Source organism: Coloeus monedula, assembly GCF_965178545.1.
Source record: "Coloeus monedula genome assembly, contig: HAP1_SCAFFOLD_598, whole genome shotgun sequence".
In the NCBI taxonomy this organism is placed as follows: Eukaryota; Metazoa; Chordata; class Aves; order Passeriformes; family Corvidae; genus Coloeus; species Coloeus monedula.
The window spans coordinates 18,355-46,334 of NW_028120368.1; the positions used below are offsets into that span (position 1 = coordinate 18,355).

The following is a 27,980-nucleotide window of genomic DNA, read 5'->3' on the forward strand; positions in this document are numbered from 1 at the left end:
TGGGGCCTGAGGCGAGCGCGCGAGGCCTGAAGCGGTACCGGGGGTGGGGGAGGGGATTTGGGGGATTTTGGGGGGGATTTGGGGGATTTTGGGGGGGTCTGAGGGGTCTGGGGGGGTCTGAAGGGGGATCTGAGGGGTCTGGGGGCGTTTTGGGGGGATTTTGGGGGGATCTGAGGGGTCAGGGGAGGATCTGAGGGGTTTTGAGGGGTCTGGGGGCTCTAAATGGGGATTTTGGGGGGATTTGGGGGGATCTGAGGGGTCTGAGGGGGTTTTGGGGGCTCTAAATGGGGATTTTGGGTCTCTAAAGGGGGATTTTGGGGGGATTTGGGGTGATGTGAGGGGTCTGGGGGGTTTTGGGGGCTCTAAAGGGGGATTTTGGGGGGATTTGGGGGGATCTGAGGGGTCTGAGGGGGTTTGGGGGCTCTAAAGGGGGATTTTGGGGGGATTTGGGGTGATCTGAGGGGTCCGAGGGGGTTTGGGGGCTCTGAAGGGGAATTTTGGGGGGATTTGGGGGGATCTGAGGGGTCTGGAGGGGTTTTGGGGGCTCTAAAGGGGAATTTTGGGGGATTTGGGGGGATCTGAGGGGTCTGAGGGGGTTTGGGGGCTCTAAAGGGGAATTTTGGGGGGATTTGGGGGGATCTGAGGGGTCTGGAGGGGTTTTGGGGACTCTAAAGGGGGATTTTGGGGGGATTTGGGGGGATCTGAGGGGTCTGGGGGGGTTTGGGGGCTCTAAAGGGGAATTTTGGGGGGATTTTGGGGGGTTTTGGGTCTCTAAAGCGGGATTTGGGGGGATTTTGGGTCTCTAAAGGGGATTTTGAGGTTTTTTGGGTTTCTAAAGGGGGATTTTGGGTCTCCAAAGGGGATTTGGGGTCTCTAAATGGGGATTTGGGGTTTCTAAAGGGGATTTTGGGTCTCTAAAGGGGATTTTGGGTCTCTAAAGGGGATTTGGGGTCTCTAAAGGGGATTTTGGGTCTCCAAAGGGGGATTTTGGGTCTCTAAAGGGGATTTTGGGTCTCTAAAGGGGGATTTTGGGGTCTCTAAAGGGGATTTTGGGTCTCTAAAGGGGATTTTGGGTCTCCAAAGGGGGATTTGGGTCTCTAAAGGGGATTTTTGGGTCTCTAAAGGGGATTTGGGGTGGGGGCTCGGGGTGGGGGTCTCTCCTTGACCTGCCCTCGCCCCCAGCCCGGCCATGGTGCCCCCTGCCCTGGCGCTGCTGCTGCTGCCGCTGGCCCTGGCGGGACCCCCCGAGCTGACGGTGCCACGGCCCCGGGGGGTGGCCCTGAGCCGTGAGTCACCCCCAAACCACCCCAAATCACCCCAAAAATCGCCTCGGAATTACCCCAAGTTCACCCCAAAATCCAGCCCAAAATCATCCCAAGTCCAGCCCAAGATCACCCCAAAAATCATCTGGAAATCACCCCAAAATCACCCCAAAAAATCACCTCAACATTACCCCAAACTTACCCCAAAATCACCCCAAAAATCACCTCGAAATTACCCCAAAATCACCCCAAAAATCACCTCAAAATTAGCCCAAAATCCACCCCAAAATGTTCTTGAAATTACCCCAAAATTACCCCAAAATCACCCCAAAAATCAACTCGAAATTACCCCGAAATCCATCCCAAAATGTCCTCGAAATTAGCCCAAAATCCACCCCAAAAATCAACTCGAAATTACCCCAAAATCACCCCAAAAATCACCTCGAAATCACCCCAAAATCTGCCCCAAAATCACCTGGAAATCACCCCAAAATCTGCCCCAAAATCACCCCAAAATGTCCTCGAAATTACCCCAAAATGTTCTCAAAACCACCCCAAAAATCACCTCGGAATTACCCCAAGTTCACCCCAAAATCCAGCCCAAAATCATCCCAAATTCACCCCAAAAATCAGCTCAAAATTACCCCAAAATCACCCCAAAATGTTCTTGAAATTACCCCAGAATTACCCCAAAATTACCCCAAAAATCAACTCGAAATTACCCCAAAATCACCCCAAAAATCACCTCAAAATTACTCCAAAATCCACCCCAAAATGTTCTCAGAATTACCCCAAAATCACCCCAAAAATCAACTCAAAATTACCCCAAAATCGCCCCAAAAATCACCTGGAAATCACCCCAAAATCTGCCCCAAAATCACTCCAGAATGTCCTCGAAATTAGCCCAAAATCACCCCAAAACCACCCCAAAAATCACCTCGGAATTACCCCAAAATCAGCCCAAAAATCATCTCGGAATTACCCCAAAGTCACCCCAAAAATCATCTCGGAATTACCCCAAATCACCCCAAAATCCACCCAAAAAATCACCTCGAAATTACCCCAAAATCAGCCAAAAAATCGCCTCGGAATTACCCCAAAATCACCTCGGAATTACCCCAAAATCACCCCAAAAATCACCTCGGAATTACCCCAAAATCCACCCCAAAAATCATCTCGGAATTACCCCAAAATTCACCCCAAAATCCACCCCAAAACGTCTTCAAAATTACCCCAAAATCTCCTCAAAATCACCCCAAAAATCACCTCAAAATTACCCCAAAATCAGCCCAAAATCCACCCAAAAAATCACCTCAAAATTAGCCCAAAATCACCTTGAAACTACCCCAAAATCAGCCCGAAATCACCCCAAAAATCACCTCGAAATTACCCCAAAAATTACCCCAAAAATCACTTCAAAATCACCCCAAAAATCACCTAAAAAATCACCTCGGAATTACCTGAAAATCACCCCAAAAATCTTCTCAAAATCACCCCAAAATCTCCCCAAAAATCGCCTCAAAATTAACCCAAAATCACCTCAAAATTACCCCAAAATCACCCCAAAAATCACCTCAAAATCACCCCAATATCCACCCCAAAACCACCACAAAATCACCCCAAATTTTCCTCGAAATCAGCCCAAAATCCACCCCAAAGTCACCCCAAAATCACCTTGAAATTACCTCAAAATCACCCCAAAAATGACCCCAAAATCCAGCCCAAATTCACCCCAAAAATCACCTCGAAATCACCCCAAAAATCACCTCGAAATTACCCCAAAGTCACCCCAAAAAGCGCCTCGGAATTACCCCAAAATCACCCCAAAAATCACTTCAAAATTACCCAAAAATCACCCCAAAATGTCCTCGAAATCAGCCCAAAATCCACCCCAAAGTCACCCCAAAATCACCTCGAAATTACCTCAAAGTCACCCCAAAATGACCCCAAAATCACCCCAAAAATCACCCCAAAATCACTTCAGAATCACCCCAAAATCACCTCGAAATTGCTCCGAAATCACCCCAAAAATCACCTTGAAATCACCCCAAAATCCACCCCAAAATCTGCCCCAAAATGTCCTCGAAATCACCCCAAAATCACCCCAAAATCCACCCCAAACTCACCCCAAAATCCACCCCAAAATCACCCCAAACTCACCCCAAAATCACCTCAAAATCACCCCAAAATCAGCCCAAAATCCACCTCAAAACCTCCCCAAATCTCCCCCAAATCCCCTCCAAACCCCCCAAAATCCCCCTAAAACTTCCCCAAAACCCCTCAAATCCCCCAAACCTCCCCAAATCCCCCCAAAATCCTCCAAATCCCCCAAAATTCTCCCAAAATCCCCCCAAATCCCCCTAAAACCTCCCGAAATCCCCCGAAATCCCCCCAAAATTCCCCCAAATCCCCCCAAATTCTCCCAAAATCCCCCCCAAATTCCCCCAAAATCCCCCCAAATCCCCCTAAAACTTCCCAAAATCACCCCCAAACCCCTCCAAACCTCCCCAAAATCCCCCCCAAAACCCCTCAAATCCCCCTAAAACCTCCCAAAATCCCCCCAAATCCCTCCAAACCTCCCCAAAATCCCCCCAAATCCCCCAAAATCCCCCCAAAATCCCCCTAAAACCTCCTGAAATCCCCCCAAACCTCCCCCAAATCCCCCCAAATTCTCCCAAAATCCCCCCCAAATTCCCCCAAAACTCCTCAAATCCCCAAAATCCCCCCAAATTCTCCCAAAATCCCCCCCAAATTCCCCCCAAACCCCTCAAATCCCCCCCAATCCCCCCCAAACCCTTCCAAAATCCCCCCCAAATCCTCCAAATCCCCCAAAATTCTCCCAAAATCCCCTCCAAATTCCCCCAAAACTCCTCAAATCCCCAAAATCCCCCCAAATTCTCCCAAAATCCCCCCCAAATTCCCCCCAAACCCCTCAAATCCCCCCAAATCCCCCCCAAACCCTTCCAAAATCCCCCAAAATCCCCCCCAAATCCCCCCTAAAACCCCTCCAAACCCCCCCAAATCCCCCCCAAACCTCCCAAAATCCCCCCCAAACCTCCCCAAATTCCCCAAAATCCCCCAAATTCGCCCCAAATCCTCCCCAGAGCTGCCCTTTTACGACCCCTCGGGGCCCTTCCGTTGCCTGGACGGTTCCGGCTCCGTCTCCTTCTCGTGGGTCAACGACGACTTCTGCGACTGCGCCGACGGCTCCGACGAGCCCGGTGAGCGCCGGGACCCCTCCCCAAATTCCGGGGGACCCCAAAATCCTCCCCAGGAACCCCAAAATCCCCCCCGGGACCCCCAAAATCCCCCCCGGGAACCCCCAAATCCCCCCGGGAGCACCAAAATCCCCCCAAAACGGCCCCAAACTGCTCCAAAACTGCACCAAACCGGCACAAAATGGCCCCAAAACTGCCCCAGAGACCCCCAAAATCCATCCAGGATCCCCTGAAATCCCGGGACCCCTCCCCAAATTCCTGGGAACCCCAAAATCCCCCCTGGGAACCCCAAAATCCCCCCCGGGAACCCCCAAAATCCCAAAGGGAGCCCCAAAACTGCACCAAACTGCTCCAAACTGCTCCAAAACTGCCCCAAACCGCCCCAAAACTGCCCCAAAACTGCCCCAGAGACCCTCAAAATCCATCCAGGATCCCCTGAGATCCCGGGACCCCTCCCCAAATTCCTGGGAACCCCAAAATCCCCCCTGGGAACCCCAAAATCCCCCCAAAATTCCCCCAAAATCCCCTCCAGGACCCCCAAAATCCCAAAGGGAGCCCCAAAACGGCCCCAAACTGCTCCAAAACTGCCCCAAACTGCCCCAAAAGTGCCCCAGAGCCCCCCAAAATCCATCCAGGATCCCCTGAAATCCCGGGACCCCTCCCCAAATTCCGGGGGACCCCAAAATCCTCCCAGGGACCCCCAAAATCCCCCCCGGGAACCCCAAAATCCCCCTGGGAGCACCAAAATCCCCCCGGGAGCACCAAAATCCCCCCAAAACAGCCCCAAACTGCTCCAAAACTGCACCAAACCGGCACAAAACTGCCCCAAAAGTGCCCCAGAGACCCCCAAAATCCATCCAGGGATCCCCTGAAATCCCGGGACCCCTCCCCAAATTCCCGGGAACCCCAAAATCCTCCCCGGGACCCCCAAAATCCCCCCCGGGAACCCCAAAATCCCCCCGGGAGCACCAAAATCCCCCCAAAACGGCCCCAAACTGCTCCAAAACTGCACCAAACCAGCACAAAATGGCCCCAAAAGTGCCCCAGAGACCCTCAAAATCCATCCAGGATCCGCTGAAATCCCGGGACCCCTCCCCAAATTCCTGGGAACCCCAAAATCCCCTCCGGGAACCCCAAAATCCCCTCCGGGACCCCCAAAATCCCCCCCAGGAACCCCCAAAATCCCAAAGGGAGCCCCAAAACTGCACCAAACTGCTCCAAACTGCTCCAAAACTGCCCCAAACCGCCCCAAAACTGCCCCAAAACTGCCCCAGAGACCCCCAAAATCCATCCAGGACCCGCTGAAATCCCGGGACCCTCCCCAAATTCTGGGGGACCCCAAAATCCTCCCCAGGAACCCCAAAATCCCCCCTGGGAACCCCCAAATCCCCCCGGGAGCACCAAAATCCCCCCAAAACGGCCCCAAACTGCTCCAAAACTGCACCAAACCGCCCCAAAACTGCCCCAAAAGTGCCCCAGAGACCCCCAAAATCCATCCAGGATCCCCTGAAATCCCGGGACCCCTCCCCAAATTCCTGGGAACCCCAAAATCCTCCCCGGGACCCCCAAAATCCCCCCCAGGAACCCCCAAATCCCCCCGGGAGCACCAAAATCCCCCCAAAACGGCCCCAAACTGCTCCAAAACTGCACCAAACTGGCACAAAATGGCCCCAAAAGTGCCCCAGAGACCCTCAAAATCCATCCAGGATCCGCTGAAATCCCGGGACCCCTCCCCAAATTCCTGGGAACCCCAAAATCCTCCCCCCCAGGGACCCCCAAAATCCCCCCCAGGAACCCCCAAATCCCCCCGGGAGCACCAAAATCCCCCCAAAACGGCCCCAAAGTGCTCCAAAACTGCACCAAACCGCCCCAAAACTGCCCCAAAAGTGCCCCAGAGACCCCCAAAATCCATCCAGGACCTGCTGAAATCCCGGGACCCCTCCCCAAATTCCGGGGGACCCCAAAATCCTCCCAGGGACCCCCAAAATCCCCCCCAGGAACCCCCAAATCCCCCCGGGAGCACCAAAATCCCCCCAAAACGGCCCCAAACTGCCCCAAACTGCCCCAAACCGCCCCAAAACTGCCCCAGAGACCCTCAAAATCCATCCAGGGACCCCCTGAAATCCCAGGACCCCTCCCCAAATTCCTGGGAACCCCAAAATCCCCCCAGGGACCCCCAAAATCCCCCCCGGGACCCCCAAAATCCCAAAACGGCCCCAAACTGCCCCAAACCGCCCCAAAACTGCCCCAAAAGTGCCCCAGAGAGCCCCAAAATCCATCCAGGATCCCCTGAAATCCTGGGACCCCTCCCCAAATTCCTGGGACCCCCAAAATCCTCCCCAGGAACCCCAAAATCCCCCCTGGGAACCCCAAAATCCCCCCCCGGAACCCCCAAAATTCCCCCGGGAGCACCAAAATCCCCCCAAAATGGCCCCAAAGTGCTCCAAAACCGCCCCAAAACTGCCCCAAAACTGCCCCAAAACTGCCCCAGAGACCCCCAAAATCCATCCAGGATCCCCTGAAATCCCGGGACCCCTCCCCAAATTCCGGGGGACCCCAAAATCCCCCCTGGGAACCCCAAAATCCCCCCCAGGAACCCCCAAAATCCCAAAGGGAGCCCCAAAACTGCACCAAACTGCTCCAAACTGCTCCAAAACTGCCCCAAACCGCCCCAAAACTGCCCCAAAACTGCCCCAGAGACCCCCAAAATCCATCCAGGACCCGCTGAAATCCCGGGACCCTCCCCAAATTCTGGGGGACCCCAAAATCCTCCCCAGGAACCCCAAAATCCCCCCTGGGAACCCCCAAATCCCCCCGGGAGCACCAAAATCCCCCCAAAACGGCCCCAAACTGCCCCAAAACTGCACCAAACCGCCCCAAAACTGCCCCAAAAGTGCCCCAGAGACCCCCAAAATCCATCCAGGACCCGCTGAAATCCCGGGACCCCTCCCCAAATTCCTGGGAACCCCAAAATCCCCCCCAGGAACCCCCAAATCCCCCCGGGAGCACCAAAATCCCCCCAAAACGGCCCCAAACTGCTCCAAAACTGCACCAAACCGGCACAAAATGGCCCCAAAACTGCCCCAGAGACCCCCAAAATCCATCCAGGATCCCCTGAAATCCCGGGACCCCTCCCCAAATTCCTGGGAACCCCAAAATCCCCCCTGGGAACCCCAAAATCCCCCCCGGGAACCCCCAAAATCCCAAAGGGAGCCCCAAAACTGCACCAAACTGCTCCAAACTGCTCCAAAACTGCCCCAAACCGCCCCAAAACTGCCCCAAAACCTCCCCAGAGACCCCCAAAATCCATCCAGGGACCCCCTGAAATCCCGGGACCCCTCCCCAAATTCCTGGGAACCCCAAAATCCCCCCCAGGACCCCCAAAATCCTTCCTGGGAACCCCCAAAATCCCAAAGGGAGCCCCAAAACTGCACCAAACTGCTCCAAACTGCTCCAAAACTGCACCAAACCGCCCCAAAACTGCCCCAAAACTGCCCCAGAGACCCCCAAAATCCATCCAGGATCCCCTGAAATCCCGGGACCCCTCCCCAAATTCCTGGGAACCCCAAAATCCCCCCTGGGAACCCCAAAATCCCCCCCAGGAACCCCCAAATCCCCCCGGGAGCACCAAAATCCCCCCAAAACGGCCCCAAAGTGCTCCAAAACTGCACCAAACCGCCCCAAAACTGCCCCAAAAGTGCCCCAGAGACCCCCAAAATCCATCCAGGACCCGCTGAAATCCCGGGACCCTCCCCAAATTCCGGGGACCCCAAAATCCCCCCAGGGACCCCCAAAATCCATCCCCAGAGCACCGGGACCCCCCAAAACCCCACAGAGAGCCCCAAAACTGCCCCAAAACTGCCCCAAAATCCACCCAAGGATCCCCAGGACCCCTCCCCAAATTCCTGGGAACCCCAAAATCCCCCCCAGGAACCCCCAAAATCCCACAGGGATCCCTAAAACTGCCCCAAAAGGACCCCAAACCACCTCAAAACCACCCCAAAATCCATCCAGGGACCCCTCCCCAAATTCTGGGGACCCCTAAAATCCCCCCAGGGACCCCCAAAACCTCCAAAATCCCCCCTGGGACCCCCCCAAAATTCCACCTGGAGCCCCTCCGGGACCTTTTTGCCCCCCCAAATTTTGGGGAGGGGTCCCCAATCTCTTTCCTGGTGACCCCCAGACCCCTCTAGGGGGGTCCTGATCCCCCCAAACCCCCCCAGGGACCCCCAAAACTGCCCCCAAACCCCCCCAGGGACCCCCAAAAATCCCCCCCCGAGCCCCCTCCTCACCTTTTGGGACCCCAATTTCTGCCCCCAGAGCCCCTCCGGGACCTTTTTGCCCCCCCAAATTTTGGGGAGGGGTCCCCAATCTCTTTCCTGGTGCCCCCCAGACCCCTCCAGGGGGGTCCTGATCCCCCCAAACCCCCCCAGGGACCCCCAAAACTGCCCCCAAACCCCCCCAGGGACCCCCAAAAATCCCCCCCCGAGCCCCCTCCTCACCTTTTGGGACCCCAATTTCTCCCCCCAGAGCCCCTCCGGGACCTTTTGTCCCCCCAAATTTTGGGGAGGGGTCCCCAATCTCTTTCCTGGTGACCCCCAGACCCCTCTAGGGGGGTCCTGACCCCCCCAAAACCCCCCCAGGGACCCCCAAAACACCCTCAGGGACCCCCAAAACCTCCCCAGGGACCCCCAAAACCTCCAAAATCCCCCCTGGGACCCCCCCAAAATTCCATCCAGGGCCCCTCCGGGACCTTTTTGCCCCCCCAAATTTTGGGGAGGGGTCCCCAATCTCTTTCCTGGTGACCCCCAGACCCCTCTAGGGGGGTCCTGACCCCCCCAAAACCCCCCCAGGGACCCCCAAAACACCCTCAGGGACCCCCAAAACCTCCCCAGGGACCCCCAAAACCTCCAAAATCCCCCCTGGGACCCCCCCAAAATTCCACCTGGAGCCCCTCCGGGACCTTTTTGCCCCCCCAAATTTTGGGGAGGGGTCCCCAATCTCTTTCCTGGTGACCCCCAGACCCCTCCAGGGGGGTCCTGACCCCCCCAAACCCCCCCAGGGACCCCCAAAACCTCCAAAATCTCCATTTTAGTGCCCCCTCCTCCCCCTTTTCTCCCCCCGGAGCCCCTCCGGGACCTTTTTGCCCCCCCAAATTTTGGGGAGGGGTCCCCAATCTCTTTCCTGGTGACCCCCAGACCCCTCTAGGGGGGTCCTGACCCCCCCAAAACCCCCCCAGGGACCCCCGCGTGCCCCAACGGGCGCTTCCACTGCACCAACGCCGGGCACCGGCCCCGCAGCATCCCCGCGGCCCACGTCAACGACGGCGTCTGCGGTGGGTCTGGGGGGGATTTGGGGGGTCCTGGGGGGGTTTTGGGGGGGTCCTGAGGGGATTTGGGGGGGTCCTGAGGGGTCTGGGGGGGATTTGGGGGGTCCTGGGGGGGTTTGGGGGGGTCCTGAGGGGATTTGGGGGGGTCCTGAGGGGTCTGGGGGGGATTTTGGGGGGGTCCTGAGGGGATTTGGGGCGGTCCTGAGGGGTCTGGGGGGGGATTTGGGGGGTCCTGGGGGGGTTTTGGGGGGTCCTGAGGGGATTTGGGGGGGTCCTGAGGGGGTTTTGGGGGGTCCTGGGGGGGTCCTGGGGGGGATTTGGGGGGGTCCTGAGGGGATTTGGGGGGGTCTTGAGGGGGGTTTTGGGGGGTCTGGGGGGGGTTTTGGGGGGATCTGAGGGGATTTGGGGGGGTCCTGAGGGGTCTGGGGGGGATTTGGGGGGTCCTGGGGGGGTTCTGGGGGGGTCTTGAGGGGTTTTGGGGGGTCCTGAGGGGTCTGGGGGGGATTTGGGGGGTCCTGGGGGGGTTCTGGGGGGTCCTGAGGGGGTTTTGGGGGGTCCTGAGGGGATTTTGGGGGGTCCTGAGGGGTCTGGGGGGGATTTGGGGGGGTCCTGAGGGGATTTGGGGGGGTCCTGAGGGGTCTCGGTGGGGGATTTGGGGGGTCCTGGGGGGGATTTGGGGGGTCCTGGGGGGATTTGGGGGGATTTTGGGGGGTCCTGGAGGGGTCCTGGGGGAGTTTTGGGGGTCCTGGGGGGGTTTTGGGGGGTCCTGGAGGGGTCCTGAGGGGATTTGGGGGGGTCCTGAGGGGTCTGGGGGGGATTTGGGGGGGTCCTGAGGGGGATTTGGGGGGTCCTGAGGGGTTTTGGGGGGTCCTGAGGGGTTTTGGGGGGGTCCTGAGGGGTCTGGGGGGGATTTTGGGGGGTCCTGGGGGGGTTTTGGGGGGTCCTGAGGGGATTTGGGGGGGTCCTGAGGGGTTTTGGGGGGTCCTGAGGGGATTTGGGGGGGTCCTGAGGGGTCTGGGGGGGGATTTGGGGGGTCCTGGGGGGGTTTTGCGGGGTCCTGAGGGGATTTGGGGGCGTCCTGAGGGGTCTGGGGGCGGATTTGGGGGGTCCTGGGGGGGTTTTGGGGGGGTCCTGAGGGGGGGATTTGGGGGGTCCTGAGGGGTCTGGGGGGGATTTGGGGGGTCCTGGGGGGGTTTTGGGGGGGTCCTGGGGGGGCTTGGAGGGGGTTTGGGGAGTGTCTGGGGGGTCCTGGGGGAGCTTTGGGGGGTCCTGGAGGGTCTGGGGGCGATTTTGGGGGGTCCTGGGGGGGTTTTGGGGGGGTCCTGGGGGGGTTTTGGGGGGGTCCTGAGGGGATTTGGGGGGGTCCTGGGGGGGGTTTTGGGGGGTCCTGGGGGGGTTTTGGGGGGTCCTGAGGGGTCTGGGGGGATTTTGGGGGGTCCTGGGGGGATTTGGGGGGGACTTGGGGGAGTTTTTGGGGGATTTGGGGTGGATTTGGGGGGGATTTAGGGGATTTTGGGGGGAGTTCGGGTGGATTTGGGGATATTTTGGAGGTTATTTTGGGGTTATTTTGGGGGATTTTGGGTGGATTTGGGGTGATTTTGGGGTGACTTTGGGTGGATTTGGGGGGATTTTGGGCTGATCTGGGGGGGTTGGGGGGATTTTGGGGTGACTTTGGGGGATTTTGGGTGGATTTGGGCAGATTTTGGGGATTTTGGGTTATTTTGGGTGGATTTGGAGGGATTTTGGGGTGGATTTTGGGTTATTTTTGGGTGACTTTGGGGGTTTCGGGGTCACTTTGGGTTATTTTTGGGTGATTTTGGGGTGACTTTGTGGGATTTTGGGTGGATTTGGGGCTTCTGAGGTGATTTTGGGTGGATTTGGGGGATTTTGGCTGATTTGGGGTTATTTTGGGGTGACTTTGGGGGAATTTTGTGGGATTTTGGGTGGATTTGGGGGTTCTGGGGTGATTTTGGGTGGGTTTGGGGGCTCTCGGGCATTTTGGGTTATTTTGGGGTGACTTTGGTGGATTTTCGGTGGATTTGGGGTGATTTTGGCTGATTTTGGTTTATTTTGGGCTGACTTTGTGGGATTTTGGGTGGGTTTGGGGGGTTTTGGGGATTTTGGGTTCTTTTGGGTGGATTTGGGCGGTTTCAGGGATTTTCGGTTATTTGGGGGTGACTTTGGGGGATTTGGGGTGGATTTGGGGGGTTTTGGGGATTTTGGGTTCTTTTGGGTGGATTTGGGGTGATTTTAGCTGGTTTGGGGTTATTTTGGGGTGACTTTGGGGGAATTTTGTGGGATTTTGGGTGGATTTGGGAGGTTTCAGAGATTTCGGGTTATTTTGGGGTGACTTTGGGTTATTTTTGGGTTATTTTGGGTGATTTTGGGGTGACCCCCCCCTCCCCCACCCCCAGATTGCTGCGATGGCACCGACGAGTGGGGGAGCGGGGCCGGGTGTGAGAACACCTGCAGGTGGGACTGGGAGCACTGGGAGGCACTGGGAGGGGACTGGGAGGCACTGGGAGGGACTGGGAGGCACTGGGAGGGACTGGGAGGCACTGGGAGGGGATTGGAGGGGATTGGGGGGCACTGGGAGGGACTGGGAGAGGATTGGGGGGCACTGGGAGGGACTGGGAGAGGATTGGGGGGCACTGGGAGGGACTGGGAGAGGATTGGGGGGCACTGGGAGGGACTGGGAGAGGATTGGGGGGCACTGGGAGGGACTGGGAGGCACTGGGATGGACTGGGAGGCACTGGGAGGGGATTGGAGGGGATTGGGGGGCACTGGGAGGCACTGGGAGGGAACTGGGAGAGGATTGGGGGGCACTGGGAGGGACTGGGAGGCACTGGGAGGGGATTGGGGAGGACTGGGAGGGAACTGGGAGAGGATTGGGAGGGGACTGGGAGGGACTGGGAGGGGACTGGGAGGGACTGGGAGGGGATTTGGGGGCACTGGGAGGGACTGGGAGGGGACTGGGAGGGGATTGGGAGGCACTGGGAGGGGATTGGAGGGGATTGGGGGCACTGGGAGGCACTGGGAGGGAACTGGGAGAGGATTGGGGGGCACTGGGAGGGACTGGGAGGCCCTGGGATGGGACTGGGAGGCACTGGGAGGGGATTGGAGGGGATTGGGGGGCACTGGGAGGGACTGGGAGGGACTGGGAGAGGATTGGGGGGCACTGGGAGGGAACTGGGAGGGACTGGGAGGGGATTTGGAGGGACTGGGAGGCACTGGGATGGACTGGGAGGCACTGGGAGGGACTGGGAGGGGATTGGAGGGGATTGGGGGGCACTGGGAGGGGATTTGGGGGTACTGGGATGGACTGGGAGGGATTGGGAGGGGACTGGGAGGGACTGGGAGAGGATTGAGAGGGGACTGGGAGGCACTGGGAGGGGATTGGGGGCGACTGGGAGGGGATTTAGGGGTACTGGGATGGACTGGGAGAGAACTGGGGAGGGGACTGGGAGGGACTGGAGGGGATTTGGGGGTACTGGGAGGGACTGGGAAGGGACTGGGGGGGACTGGGAGGGACTGGGGGGGGATTAGAGGATACTGGGATGGACTGGGATGAACTGGGAGGGACTGGGAGGGAACTGGGAGGGGACTGGGAGGCACTGGGAGGGAACTGGGAGGGACTGGGAGGGGATTTGGGGGCACTGGGATGGACTGGGATGGACTGGGAGGGGCTCAGGGGGTGTTGCCGGATTTGGGGGTGAATTTTGGGTGGATTTTGGGTGATTTTGGGGCTCCCCAGGGAGCGGGGCCGGCGGGAGCGCGAGGCCTGAGAGGGGATCAGGGAGGGACTGGGGAGCACTGGGTTAAACTGGGCTGAACTGGGCTGAACTGGGATGGACTGGGAGGGGCTCAGGGGGTGTTGCCGGATTTTGGGGTGGATTTTGGGTGGATTTTGGGTGATTTTGGGGCTCCCCAGGGAGCGGGGCCGGCGGGAGCGCGAGGCCTGAGAGGGGATCAGGGAGGGACTGGGGAGCACTGGGTTAAACTGGGCTGAACTGGGCTGAACTGGGATGGACTGGGAGGGGCTCAGGGGGTGTTGCCGGATTTTGGGGTGGATTTTGGGTGGATTTTGGGTGATTTTGGGGCTCCCCAGGGAGCGGGGCCGGCGGGAGCGCGAGGCCTGAGAGGGGATCAGGGAGGGACTGGGGAGCACTGGGTTAAACTGGGATGAACTGGGCTGAACTGGGATGAACTGGGAGGGGCTCAGGGGGTGTTGCCGGATTTGGGGGTGGATTTTGGGTGGATTTTGGGTGATTTTGGGGCTCCGCAGGGAGCGGGGCCGGCGGGAGCGCGAGGCCTGAGAGGGGATCAGGGAGGGACTGGGGAGCACTGGGATGAACTGGGCTGAACTGGGCTGAACTGGGATGGACTGGGAGGGGCTCAGGGGGTGTTGCCGGATTTGGGGGTGAATTTTGGGTGGATTTTGGGTGATTTTGGGGCTCCGCAGGGAGCGGGGCCGGCGGGAGCGCGAGGCCTGAGAGGGGATCAGGGAGGGACTGGGGAGCACTGGGTTAAACTGGGCTGAACTGGGCTGAACTGGGATGAACTGGGATGAACTGGGAGGGGCTCAGGGGGTGTTGCCGGATTTTGGGGGTGGATTTTGGGTGGATTTTGGGTGATTTTGGGGCTCCGCAGGGAGCGGGGCCGGCGGGAGCGCGAGGCCTGAGAGGGGATCAGGGAGGGACTGGGGAGCACTGGGTTAAACTGGGCTGAACTGGGTTGAACTGGGATGAACTGGGAGGGGCTCAGGGGGTGTTGCCGGATTTGGGGGTGAATTTTGGGTGGATTTTGGGTGATTTTGGGGCTCCGCAGGGAGCGGGGCCGGCGGGAGCGCGAGGCCTGAGAGGGGATCAGGGAGGGACTGGGGAGCACTGGGTTAAACTGGGCTGAACTGGGATGAACTGGGATGAACTGGGATGAACTGGGAGGGGCTCAGGGGGTGTTGCCGGATTTGGGGGTGGATTTTGGGTGGATTTTGGGTGATTTTGGGGCTCCCCAGGGAGCGGGGCCGGCGGGAGCGCGAGGCCTGAGAGGGGATCAGGGAGGGACTGGGGAGCACTGGGTTAAACTGGGCTGAACTGGGCTGAACTGGGATGAACTGGGAGGGGCTCAGGGGGTGTTGCCGGATTTGGGGGTGAATTTTGGGTGGATTTTGGGTGATTTTGGGGCTCCCCAGGGAGCGGGGCCGGCGGGAGCGCGAGGCTCGGCTCCGTTCGGCCGCCCTGGCCCGCGAGGGCTTCGCGCTGCGGCAGCGCCTGGTGCAGGAGGCGGCCGAGGGCAAGCGGGAGAAGCAGGTGGGGATTTTGGGGGGAATTTGGGGGATTTTGGGAAAATTTGGGGGATTTGGGTGATTTTGGGGATTTTTTGGGAATTTTTTGGGAATTTTTGGGTGGATTTTTGGGGGGTTTTGGGGGGATTTTTGGAATTTTGGGGGGATTTTGAGGGTGGAGGTGGGAGGTGGGTGAGGGGAAGTGGGAGAAGCAGAGGGGGATTTTGGGGGGAATTTGGGGGATTTGGGGAAAATTTGGGGAATTTTGGGGATTTTGGGAATTTTTTGGAATTTTTGGGAATTTTTTTGGGAATTTTTTGGGGAATTTTTGGGTGAATTTTTGGGGGGAATTTGAGATTTTGGGGGGGTTTTGAGGGTGGAGGTGGGAGGTGGGTGAGGGGAAGTGGGAGAAGCAGGGGGGGATTTTGGGAGGAATTTGGGGGATTTGGGGAAAATTTGGGGAATTTTGGGGAATTTGGGATTTTTTGGGAATTTTTTGGGAATTTTTGGGTGGATTTTTGGGTGGTTTTGGGGGGAATTTGAGATTTTGGGGGGATTTTGAGGGTGGAGGTGGGAGGTGGGTGAGGGCAAGCGGGAGAAGCAGGTGGGGATTTTGGGGGGAATTTGGGGGATTTTGGGAAAATTCCGGGGATTTGGGTGATTTTGGGGATTTTTTGGGAATTTTTTGGGAATTTTTGGGTGGATTTTTGGGGGGTTTTGGGGGGAATTTGAGATTTTGGGGGGATTTTGAGGGTGGAGGTGGGAGGTGGGTGAGGGCAAGCGGGAGAAGCAGGTGGGGATTTTGGGGGGAATTTGGGGGATTTTGGGAAAATTCCGGGGATTTGGGTGATTTTGGGGATTTTTTGGGAATTTTTTGGGAATTTTTTGGGTGAATTTTTGGGTGAATTTTTGGGGGGCATTTGAGATTTTGGGGGGATTTTGGGGGCAGAGGTGGGAGGTGGGTGAGGGCAAGCGGGAGGAGCTTGGGGGGATTTTGGGGGGAATTTGGGGGATTTGGGGAAAATTTGGGGAATTTTGGGGAAATTGGGGTTTTTTTGGAATTTTTGGGAATTTTTTTGGGAATTTTTTTGGGAATTTTTGGGGGGTTTTGGGGGGAATTTGAGATTTTGGGGGGGTTTCGAGGGTGGAGGTGGGAGGTGGGTGAGGGGAAGTGGGAGAAGCAGGGGGGGATTTTGGGGGGAATTTGGGGGATTTTGGGAAAATTCCGGGGATTTGGGTGATTTTGGGGATTTTTTGGGAATTTTTTGGGAATTTTTAGGTGAATTTTTGGGGGGTTTTGGGGGGATTTTTGGAATTTTGGGGGGATTTTGAGGGTGGAGGTGGGAGGTGGGTGAGGGGAAGTGGGAGAAGCAGAGGGGGATTTTGGGGGGAATTTGGGGGATTTGGGGAAAATTTGGGGAATTTTGGGGATTTTGGGAATTTTTTGGAATTTTTGGGAATTTTTAGGTGAATTTTTGGGTGAATTTTTGGGGGGAATTTGAGATTTTGGGGGGATTTTGGGGGCGGAGGTGGGAGGTGGGTGAGGGGAAGTGGGAGAAGCAGGGGGGGATTTTGGGGTGAATTTGGGGGATTTTGGGAAAATTTGGGGGATTTTGGGAATTTTTTGGAATTTTTCGGAATTTTTTGGGGAATTTTTGGGTGAATTTTTGGGGGGTTTTGGGGGGAATTTGAGATTTTGGGGGGATTTTGAGGGTGGAGGTGGGAGGTGGGTGAGGGCAAGCGGGAGAAGCAGGTGGGGATTTTGGGGGGAATTTGGGGGATTTTGGGAAAATTCCGGGGATTTGGGTGATTTTGGGGATTTTTTGGGAATTTTTTGGGAATTTTTTGGGTGAATTTTTGGGTGAATTTTTGGGGGGCATTTGAGATTTTGGGGGGATTTTGAGGGTGGAGGTGGGAGGTAGGTGAGGGGAAGTGGGAGAAGCAGGGGGGGATTTTGGGGGGAATTTGGGGGATTTGGGGAAAATTTGGGGAATTTTGGGGAATTTTTGGGAATTTTGGGGATTTTTGGGGAATTTTTAGGTGAATTTTTGGGTGAATTTTTGGGGGGAATTTGAGATTTTGGGGGGATTTTGAGGGTGGAGGTGGGAGGTAGGTGAGGGGAAGTGGGAGAAGCAGGGGGGGATTTTGGGGGGAATTTGGGGGATTTGGGGAAAATTTGGGGAATTTTGGGGAATTTTTGGGAATTTTGGGGATTTTTTGGGAATTTTTAGGTGAATTTTTGGGTGAATTTTTGGGGGGAATTTGAGATTTTGGGGGGATTTTGAGGGTGGAGGTGGGAGGTAGGTGAGGGGAAGTGGGAGAAGCAGGGGGGGATTTTGGGGGGAATTTGGGGGATTTGGGGAAAATTTGGGGAATTTTGGGGAATTTTTGGGAATTTTGGGGATTTTTTGGGAATTTTTAGGTGAATTTTTGGGTGAATTTTTGGGGGGAATTTGAGATTTTGGGGGGATTTTGGGGGCGGAGGTGGGAGGTGGGTGAGGGGAAGTGGGAGAAGCAGGGGGGGATTTTGGGGTGAATTCGGGGGATTTTGGGAAAATTCCGGGGATTTGGGTGATTTTGGGGATTTTTTGGGAATTTTTGGGTGAATTTTTGGGGGGTTTTGGGGGGATTTTGGGGAATTTTGGGGGGATTTTGAGGGTGGAGGTGGGAGGTGGGTGAGGGGAAGTGGGAGAAGCAGAGGGGGATTTTGGGGGGAATTTGGGAAAATTTGGGGAATTTTTTTGAATTTTGGGGAATTTTGGGAATTTTGGGGTTTTTTTGGGAATTTTTGGGTGAATTTTTGGGGGGAATTTGAGATTTTGGGGGGATTTTGAGGGTGGAGGTGGGATGTGGGTGAGGGCAAGCGGGAGAAGCAGGTGGGGATTTTGGGGGGAATTTGGGGGATTTTGGGAAAATTCCGGGGATTTGGGTGATTTTGGGGATTTTTTGGGAATTTTTTGGGAATTTTTGGGTGGATTTTTGGGGGGTTTTGGGGAATTTTGGGGGGATTTTGGGGGCGGAGGTGGGAGGTGGGTGAGGGGAAGTGGGAGAAGCAGGGGGAGATTTTGGGGGAATTTGGGGAATTTTGGAGAATTTGGGGAAATTTTGGGGATTTTTTGGGAATTTTTCGGGAATTTTTGGGAATTTTTTTGGGAATTTGGGGGGATTTTGGGAGTTTGGGGGGGATCTGGGGAGGTTTTGGGGGGAATTTTGGGGAAATTCGGGAATTTTTTTTTGGAATTTGGGCATTTTTGGGGGGAATTTGGGCAATTTTTGGAATTTTGGGGAATTTTTGGGGAATTTGGGGGGGATTTGGGGAGGTGGGGGGGGGGTTTCTTGCAGAATTTTGGGATAAATTCGGGCCAATTCCGGGGTTTCTCTCCCAGGATGATTTTGGGATAATTTTGGGATGATTTGGGGAAAATTCCAGGATAAATTTTGGGATAAATTTTGGGATAAATTTTGGGATAAATTTGGGATGATTTCGGGATAATTTTGGGATAATTTGGGGGTAATTTTGGGATAATTTTCAGATAATTTGGGGATAAATTCTGGATGATTTTGGGCTAATTTCAGGATAATTTGGGGATAATTTGGGTTAATTTTGGGATAATTTGGGGAGAATTTCGGGATAATTTCCTGGAAATTTTGGGATAATTTTGGGCTAATTTGGGGCTAATTTGGGGATAATTTCCTGGGAATTTTGGGATAATTTGGGGATGATTTCAGGATAACTTTGGGATAATTTCGGGATAAATTTGGGACAATTTTGGGTTAATTTTGGGATGATTTTGGGATAATTTGGGGATAATTTCAGGATAATTTGGGGATAAATTTGGGGATAAATTTGGGATAATTTGGGATAATGTTGGGATAATTTCGGGATAATTTGGGATAATTTGGGGATAATTCGGGGATCGTTTTGGGATAACTTGGGATAAATTTGGGATAATTTGGGATGATTTTTGGATAAGTTTGGGTTAATTTCAGGATAATTTTGGGATAATTTCAGGATAATTTTGGCTTAGTTTCAGGATAATTTTGGGTTAATTTTGGGATAATTTTGGGTTAACTTCGGGATAATTTGGGGATGATTTGGGGGTAATTTGGGGATAATTTCAGGATAATTTGGGGATAATTTCGGGTTAACGTCAGGATAATTTTGGGTTAATTTTGGGATAATTTCAGGATAATTTTGGGATGATTTCAGGATAATTTGGGGATAATTTCAGGATAATTTAGGGATAATTTTGGGTTAATTTCAGCGTACTTTTGGGGTAATTTCAGAATAATTTCAGTATAATTTCAAGATAATTTTGGGCTAACTTTGGGATAATTTTGGGTTAACTTTGGGATAATTTGGGGATGATTTGGGGGTAATTTGGGGATAATTTCAGGATAATTGGGGGATAATTTGGGGTTAATTTCAGGATAATTTGGGGTTAATTTCAGGATAATTTTGGCTTAATTTCAGGATAATTTCGGGTTAACTTTGGGATAATTTGGGGATAATTTGGGGTTAACTTCAGGATAATTTGGGGTTAATTTCAGGATAATTTCAGTATAATTTTGGGATGATTTGGGGATAATTTCAGGATAATTTGGGGATAATTTCAGGATAATTTGGGGATAATTTCAGGATAATTTAGGGATAATTTTGGCTTAATTTCAGCGTACTTTTGGGGTAATTTCAGGATAATTTCAGTATAATTTCAAGATAATTTTGGGCTAACTTTGGGATAATTTGGGGATGATTTGAGGGTAATTTGGGGATAATTTCAGGATAATTTGGGGATAATTTTTGGTTAATTTCAGCGTACTTTTGGTTAATTTCAGGATAATTTCAGTATAATTTCAAGATAATTTTGGGTTAACTTTGGGATAATTTGGGGATGATTTGAGGGTAATTTCAGGATAATTTGGGGTTAATTTCAGCGTAATTTTGGCTTAATTTCAGGATAATTTTGGGTTAACTTTGGGATAATTTTGGGTTAATTTCAGGATAATTTTGGCTTAATTTCAGAATAATTTCGGGTTAACTTTGGGATAATTTGGGGATGATTTGGGGGTAATTTGGGGATAATTTCAGGATAATTTGGGGATAATTTCGGGTTAACTTCAGGATAATTTTGGGTTAATTTTGGGATAATTTCAGTATAATTTTGGGATGATTTGGGGATAATTCCAGGATAATTTGGGGATAATTTCAGGATAATTTGGGGATAATTTCAGGATAATTTAGGGATAATTTTGGGTTAATTTCAGCGTAGTTTTGGTTAATTTCAGGATAATTTCAGTATAATTTCAAGATAATTTTGGGTTAACTTTGGGATAATTTTGGGTTAACTTTGGGATAATTTGGGGATGATTTGAGGGTAATTTCAGGATAATTTCAGGATAATTGGGGGATAATTTGGGGTTAATTTCACCGTAATTTTGGCTTAATTTCAGGATAATTTTGGGTTAACTTTGGGATAATTTGGGGTTAATTTCAGGATAATTTTGGCTTAATTTCAGAATAATTTCGGGTTAACTTTGGGATAATTTGGGGATGATTTGGGGGTAATTTCAGGATAATTTGGGGATAATTTAGGGATAATTTTGGGTTAATTTCAGCGTACTTTTGGGGTAATTTCAGGATAATTTCAGTATAATTTCAAGATAATTTTGGGCTAACTTTGGGATAATTTTGGGTTAACTTTGGGATAATTTGGGGATGATTTGGGGGTAATTTGGGGATAATTTCAGGATAATTTGGGGATAATTTGGGGTTAATTTCAGGATAATTTTGTCTTAATTTCAGGATAATTTTGGGTTAACTTTGGGATAATTTGGGGATAATTTGGGGTTAATTTCAGCGTAATTTTGGCTTAATTTCAGGATAATTTTGGGTTAACTTTGGGATAATTTGGGGTTAATTTCAGGATAATTTTGGCTTAATTTCAGGATAATTTCGGGTTAACTTTGGGATAATTTGGGGATGATTTGGGGGTAATTTCAGGATAATTTGGGGATAATTTGGGGTTAATTTCACCGTACTTTTGGCGTAATTTCAGGATAATTTCGGGATAACTTCAGGATAATTTCGGGTTAATTTCAGGATAATTTGGGGTTAACTTCGGGATAATTTTGGGCTAACTTCGGGCTCATTTGGGGCTCTGTCCCCCCCTCCTCAGGCCCGCCTGGGGGCGCTGCAGGAGTCGCGGCGGGAGCTGGAGCAGCGCGTGGGGACCCTGCGGGCGGCCAAGGAGGCGGCCGAGGGGCCCGAGAGAGCGGCCAGGGGGGAGCACCGCCGCAAATGGGGGGGTACGGGGCGAATTCGGCGCAATTTGGGGCGTTTCAGGGCTTTTGGGCAATTCTGGCGGGGTTTGGGGGGGATTCGGGGAGGTTTTTTGGGGGGGTCCCAAATGGGCGGTGAGGGGGGAGCACAGGAGGAGATGGGGGGGATTTGGGGGGGGGGGGATTTTTGGGGTCCCTGGTGGGATTTGGGGGGTCCTGGAGAGGTTTGGGATTTTTTGGGAATTTTTTGGGTTTTTTTTGGGATTTTTTTAGGGTTTTTTGGGGGTTTTTTTGGGGTTTAATGGGAGGACCCAAATGGGCGGTGAGGGGGGAGCACAGGAGGAGATGGGGGGGATTTGGGGGGGATTTTTGGGGTCCCTGGAGGGATTTGGGGGGTCCTGGAGAGGTTTGGGATTTTGGGATTTTTTTGGGGTTTTTTTAGGGATTTTTTTAGGGTTTTTTGGGGGTTTTTTGGGGTTTAATGGGAGGAGCCAAATGGGCGGTGAGGGGGGAGCACAGGAGGAGATGGGGGGGATTTGGGGGGGATTTTTGGGGTCCCTGGCGGGATTTTGGGGGGATTTAGGGACGTTCTGGAGGATTTGGGGGGTCCTGGAGAGGTTTGGGATTTTTTGGGGATTTTTTGGGGATTTTTTTTTAGGGTTTTTTGGGGGTTTTTTGGGGGTTCAATGGAAGGACCCAAATGGGCGGTGAGGGGGGAGCACAGGAGGAGATGGGGGGGATTTGGGGAGGGATTTTTGGGGTCCCTGGCGAGATTTGGGGGGTCCTGGAGAGGTTTGGGTTTTTTGGGATTTTTTTGGGATTTTTTTTAGGGTTTTTTGGGGGTTTTTTGGGGGTTTAATGGGAGGAGCCAAATGGGCGGTGAGGGGGGAGCACAGGAGGAGATGGGGGGGATTTGGGGGGGGATTTTTGGGGTCCTGGGGGGGATTTTTGGGGGGATTTAGGGACGTTCTGGAGGATTTTGGGGTCCTGGAGAGGTTTGGGATTTTTTGGGATTTTTTTTAGTGGTTTTTTTAGGGTTTTTGGGGGTTCAAAGGAAGGACCCAAATGGGCGGTGAGGGGGGAGCACAGGAGGAGATTGGGGGGGATTTTTGGGCTCCTGAAAGGTTTTGGAGGACTTTTGGGGGGTCCTGGAGGGGGTTGGGATTTTTTGGGATTTTTTTGGATTTTTTTAGGGTTTTTTTGGGGGATTTTGGGTTTTTTGGGGGGGTTTTGGGTGGCCGAGGAAGGGTCCAAATGGGCGGTGAGGGGGGAGCACAGGAGGAGATGGGGGGGATTTGGGGAGGGATTTTTGGGGTCCTGGGGGGGATTTTTGGGGGGATTTAGGGACGTTCTGGAGGATTTTTGGGGTTCTGGAGGTGTTTGGGATTTTTTGGGATTTTTTTAGGGTTTTTTTAGGGTTTTTTTGGGGGATTTTGGGGTTTTTTGGGGGGGTTTTGGGTGGCCGAGGAAGGGTCCAAATGGGCGGTGAGGGGGGAGCACAGGAGGAGATGGGGGGGATTTTGGGGGGGATTTTTTGGGGTTCCTGACAGGATTTGGGGGGTCCTGGAGAGGTTTGGGATTTTTGGGATTTTTTGGGGTTTTTTTTAGGGTTTTTTTTGGGTGGGACACCATGGAAGAATCCAAATCAACCCCAAGGTGGGGGGGGGGGACGGGGGAGCACAGGAGGAAACCAAGGGGGGATTTTGGGGGGGGATTTTGGGGTCCTGGGACTTTTGGGGTTTTTTGGGGATTTGGGGGGTCCTGGGGGTTTTTGGGGGTCCCCGAGTGAATTTTGGGGGTCTCGAGAGGCTCCTGAGCCCCCCAAAACCCCCCCGAGCAGAGCAGAGGGCGGCGGCGGCCGCGGCTCAGGACGAGGCCAGAGCGGCCGAAGCCTTCGCTGACCTCGACTCGGACGGGGATGGACGGCGAGTTTGGGGTCCCTGGGGGGATTTTGGGGGTCCCTGAGGGGGTTTTGGGGGTCCCTGAAGGGGTTTTGGGGTCCTGAGGATGTCGGGAGGGTCCCCTGAATCCAGAGACCCCCAAAAAACCCCCCCAAAATCGCCCCCAAAATTCCTCCTCAAGGTGGGGGCGGAGGGAGCCTCATGGGAGGGGTTTTTTGGGGGGGATTTTTGGGGGGGGTCTTGGGGGGGATTTTGGGGGTCTCAGGGGGGATTTTGGGGTTTTTGGGGGTCCTGAGTGTTTCCCTCAATCCTGGGACCCCCAAAATCGCCCCTGGGACCCCAAAAAACCCCAAAATGCCCCAAAAATCGCCCTCAAAATCCCTCCCCAAACCCCTCCCACAGGGGTCCCTCCACCCCCACCTTGGGGAGGGATTTTTGGGGGGATTTTGGGGTTTTTTGGGGTCTCAGGGACAATTTTGGGGGTTTTGGGGGGTCCTGAGTGTTTCCTTCACTCCTGGAACCCCCAAAATCGCCCCTGGGACCCCAAAAAACCCCAAAATTGCCCCAAAATTCCTCCTCAAGGTGGGGGCGGAGGGAGCCCCATGGTAGGGGTTTTTTGGGGGGATTTTTGGGGGGATTTTTTGGGGTTTTTTGGGGTCTCAGGGGTGGTTTTGGGGGGGTTTTTGGGGGTCCTGAGTGTTTCCTCCACTCTTGGGACCCCCAAAATCGCCCCTGGGATCCCAAAAAACCCCAAAATCGCCCCAAAATTCCTCCTCAAGGTGGGGGCGGAGGGAGCCTCATGGGAGGGGTTTTTTGGGGGGATTTTTGGGATTTTTTGGGGTCTCAGGGACAATTTTGGGGTTTTTTGGGGGTCCTGAGTGTTTCCTTCACTCCTGGAACCCCCAAAATCGCCCCTGGGATCCCAAAAAACCCCAAAATCGCCCCAAAATTCCTCCTCAAGGTGGGGGCGGAGGGAGCCTCATGGGAGGGGTTTTTTGGGGGGATTTTTGGGATTTTTTGGGGTCTCAGGGACAATTTTGGGGTTTTTTGGGGGTCCTGAGTGTTTTCCTTCACTCCTGGAACCCCCAAAATCGCCCCTGGGACCCCAAAAAACCCCAAAATCGCCCCAAAATTCCTCCTCAAGGTGGGGGCGGAGGGAGCCTCATGGGAGGGGTTTTTGGGGGGATTTTTGGGGGGATTTTTGGGGTTTTTTGGGGTCTCAGGGGTGGTTTTGGGGGGTTTTTTGGGGGTCCTGAGTGTTTCCTCCACTCTTGGGACCCCCAAAATCGCCTCTGGGACCCCCAAAAAACCCCAAAATCGCCCCAAAATTCCTCCTCAAGGTGGGGGCGGAGGGAGCCTCATGGGAGGGGTTTTTTGGGGGGATTTTTGGGGTTTTTTGGGGTTTTTTGGGGTCTCAGGGGCGGTTTTGGGGTTTTTTGGGGGTCCTGAGTGTTTCCTCCACTCCTGGGACCCCCAAAATCGCCCCTGGGACCCCAAAAAACCCCAAAATGCCCCAAAAATCGCCCTCAAAATCCCTCCCCAAACCCCTCCCACAGGGGTCCCTCCACCCCCACCTTGGGGAGGGATTTTTGGGGGGATTTTGGGGGTTTTTTGGGGTCTCAGGGGTGGTTTTTGGGGGTTTTTGGGGGTCCTGAGTGTTTCCTCCACTCCTGGGACCCCCAAAATCGCCCCTGGGATCCCAAAAAACCCCAAAATTGCCCCAAAATTCCTCCTCAAGGTGGGGGCGGAGGGAGCCTCATGGGAGGGGTTTTTTGGGGGGATTTTTGGGGGGGTCTTGGGGGGGATTTTGGGGGGATTTGGGGGGATTTTGGGGTTTTTTGGGGGTCCCAAGTGTTTCCCTCAATCCTGGGACCCCCAAAATCGCCCCTGGGACCCCAAAAAACCCCAAAATGCCCCAAAAATCGCCCTCAAAATCCCTCCCCAAACCCCTCCCACAGGGGTCCCTCCACCCCCACCTTGGGGAGGGATTTTTGGGGGGATTTTGGGGGTTTTTTGGGGTCTCAGGGGCGGTTTTGGGGGTTTTTGGGGGTCCTGAGTGTTTCCTCCACTCCTGGGACCCCCAAAATCGCCCCTGGGACCCCAAAAAACCCCAAAATGCCCCAAAAATCGCCCTCAAAATCCCTCCCCAAACCCCTCCCACAGGGGTCCCTCCACCCCCACCTTGGGGAGGGATTTTTGGGGGGATTTTGGGGGTTTTTTGGGGTCTCAGGGGTGGTTTTGGGGGTTTTTGGGGGTCCTGAGTGTTTCCTCCACTCCTGGGACCCCCAAAATCGCCCCTGGGACCCCAAAAAACCCCAAAATCGCCCCAAAATTCCTCCTCAAGGTGGGGGCGGAGGGAGCCTCATGGGAGGGGTTTTTTGGGGGGATTTTTGGGGGTTTTTGGGGTCTCAGGGGGGATTTTGGGGTTTTTTGGGGGTCCTGAGTGTTTCCTCCACTCTTGGGACCCCCAAAATCGCCCCTGGGATCCCAAAAAACCCCAAAATCGCCCCAAAATTCCTCCTCAAGGTGGGGGCGGAGGGAGCCTCATGGGAGGGGTTTTTTGGGGGGGATTTTTGGGGGGATTTTTGGGGTTTTTTGGGGTCTCAGGGACAATTTTGGGGTTTTTTTGGGGGTCCCAAGTGTTTCCCTCAATCCTGGGACCCCCAAAATCGCCCCTGGGATCCCAAAAAAACCCCAAAAATCGCCCCAAAATTCCTCCTCAAGGTGGGGGCAGAGGGAGCCTCATGGGAGGGGTTTTTTGGGGGGATTTTTGGGGGGATTTTGGGGTTTTTTTGGGAACGCCAGAAGATTTTTGGGGAGATTTTTTGGGGGTCCCCAGGTAGATTTTGGGGTCCCCCTTGACCTTTTGACCCCTTGACCCCAGGCTGACCCTGGCTGAGCTCCGAGCCCACCCCGAGCTGGACGAGGTCGAGGTGAGACCCGCCCCAAAAAAAATCCTAAAAAAATCCTAAAAAATCCCCAAAAATCCCCCAAAAATTTGGGGGTGTCCCTGACCTCCCCCTGACCCCCCCCTGACCCCCCCCAGGCGCTGCTGGGTCCAGAGGATTCCGTGGATTCCGGAATTTTCCGGGAGAGGATTTGGGGCAGCGTCCGGGAGCGGCTGCGGGGAAAGGTGGGGGAGGGGTCCCCAAAATTTTGGGGGGGGGGGGGGGGGGGTCCCCAAAATTTGGGGGGGTCTGGGGGGGGTTTGGAGAGGCCCAAAACTGGGGGAGGGGTCCCCAAAATTTGGGGGGATTTGGGGGGGGGTTTTGGGGTCTGAATTTGGGGAGGGGTCCCAAAATCTGGGGGGTCTGGGGGGGTTTGGAGAGGCCCAAAATTGGGGGAGGGGTCCCCAAAATTTGGGGGGGGGTGGGGTCTGGATTTGGGAGGGGGGTCCCCAAAATTTGGGGGGGGTTGGAGGGGTCCAAAATTGGGGGGGGTCCCAAAATTTGGGGGGGCCTGGGGGGGGGTTGGGATCTGAATTTGAGGGGGGGGGTCCCCAAAATTGGGGGGTTTGGGGGGGGTCTGAATTTGGGGGGGGTCCCTGAAATTTGGGGGGAGTTTGGAGAGGCCCAAAATTGGGGGAGGGGTCCCCAAAATTTGGGGGGGTTTCAGGAGGTTTTGGGGGTCTGAATTTGAGGGGGGGGTCCCCAAATATTTGGGGGGTTTGGGGTCTGAATTTGAGGGGGGGTCCCTGAAATTTGGGGGGGTCTGGGGGGGTTTGGAGAGGCCCAAAATTGGGGGTGGGGTCCCCAAAATTTGGGGGGGTTTCAGGGAGGTTTTGGGGGTCTGAATTTGAGGGGGGGTCCCCAAAATTTGGGGGGGTCTGGGGTCTGAATTTGAGGGGGGGTCCCTGAAATTTGGGGGGGTCTGGGGGGGTTTGGGATCTGAATTTGAGGGGGGGTCCCCAAAATTTGGGGGGTTTGGGGTCTGAATTTCAGGGGGGGTCCCCAAAATTTGGGGGGGTCTGGGGTCTGAATTTGAGGGGGGGTCCCTGAAATTTGGGGGGGTCTGGGGGGCTTTTTTGGGGTCTGAATTTGGGGGGGGGTCCCCAAAATTTGGGGGGGTTTGGGGTCTAAATTTGGGGTCTGGATTTGAGGGGGGGGGTCCCCAAAATTTGGGGGGGGTTTGGGGGTCTGAATTTGGGGTCTTTCGAGGGGGGGGGGGGGGGGGATTTCCCCAAAATTCAGGAGGTCCCAAATTCAGCTGGGGGGGGTTCCCTGGGATTGTTTCTTTTATTTTGGGGGGGGGGGGGTCCAACCCCAATTTTGGGGTTCCCTGACCCCTCCCCCCACCCCCTCCAGGACCACCCCGAGCCCCCCCAAAATCCCCCCGAGCCCCCCCTGGATGAGCCCCCCCCCCCCCGAGGAGGAGGAGGAGGAGCCCGAGGAGGAGGAGGAGGAGGAGGAGGAGGAGGAAGGCCCCGAGCAGGTGGGGGAGGGGCGGCCTGAACCCCCAAAATTTTGGGGGGGGGACCCCAATTTTGGCCCCCCCCAAAAAGGGAAACCCCCCCCCAAAATTTGGGCTGAATTGGGGGGGGAGAGGGGGCAAAATTTGGGGTCTCACCCCAAATTTGGGGGGGTTTGGGGACCCCAATTTTAGGTGAGGGGGGGTCCCGAACCCCAAAATATTTTGGGGGGGTCTCAACCCCAATTTTGGGGGGGTGGGACCCCAATTTTGGCCCCCCCCAAAGAGGGAACCCCCCC

The 27,980-nt window shown here is 54.5% G+C and overlaps 1 protein-coding gene across 1 annotated transcript; it reads left to right on the forward strand.

The window, feature by feature from the left end:
• On the forward strand, positions 1 to 27,705 carry LOC309585845 (glucosidase 2 subunit beta-like; the record flags this gene model as incomplete). The annotated part of the gene is made up of 11 exons (XM_082303679.1): positions 1 to 34; positions 1,183 to 1,286; positions 4,367 to 4,483; positions 9,720 to 9,815; positions 12,224 to 12,281; positions 15,002 to 15,119; positions 21,271 to 21,400; positions 23,214 to 23,298; positions 26,159 to 26,207; positions 26,321 to 26,407; positions 27,579 to 27,705. Coding segments are annotated over exons 2-11 (964 nt in total), but the record flags the coding sequence as incomplete, so codon positions are not given.
• Positions 27,706 to 27,980: the final 275 nt, after the last annotated feature.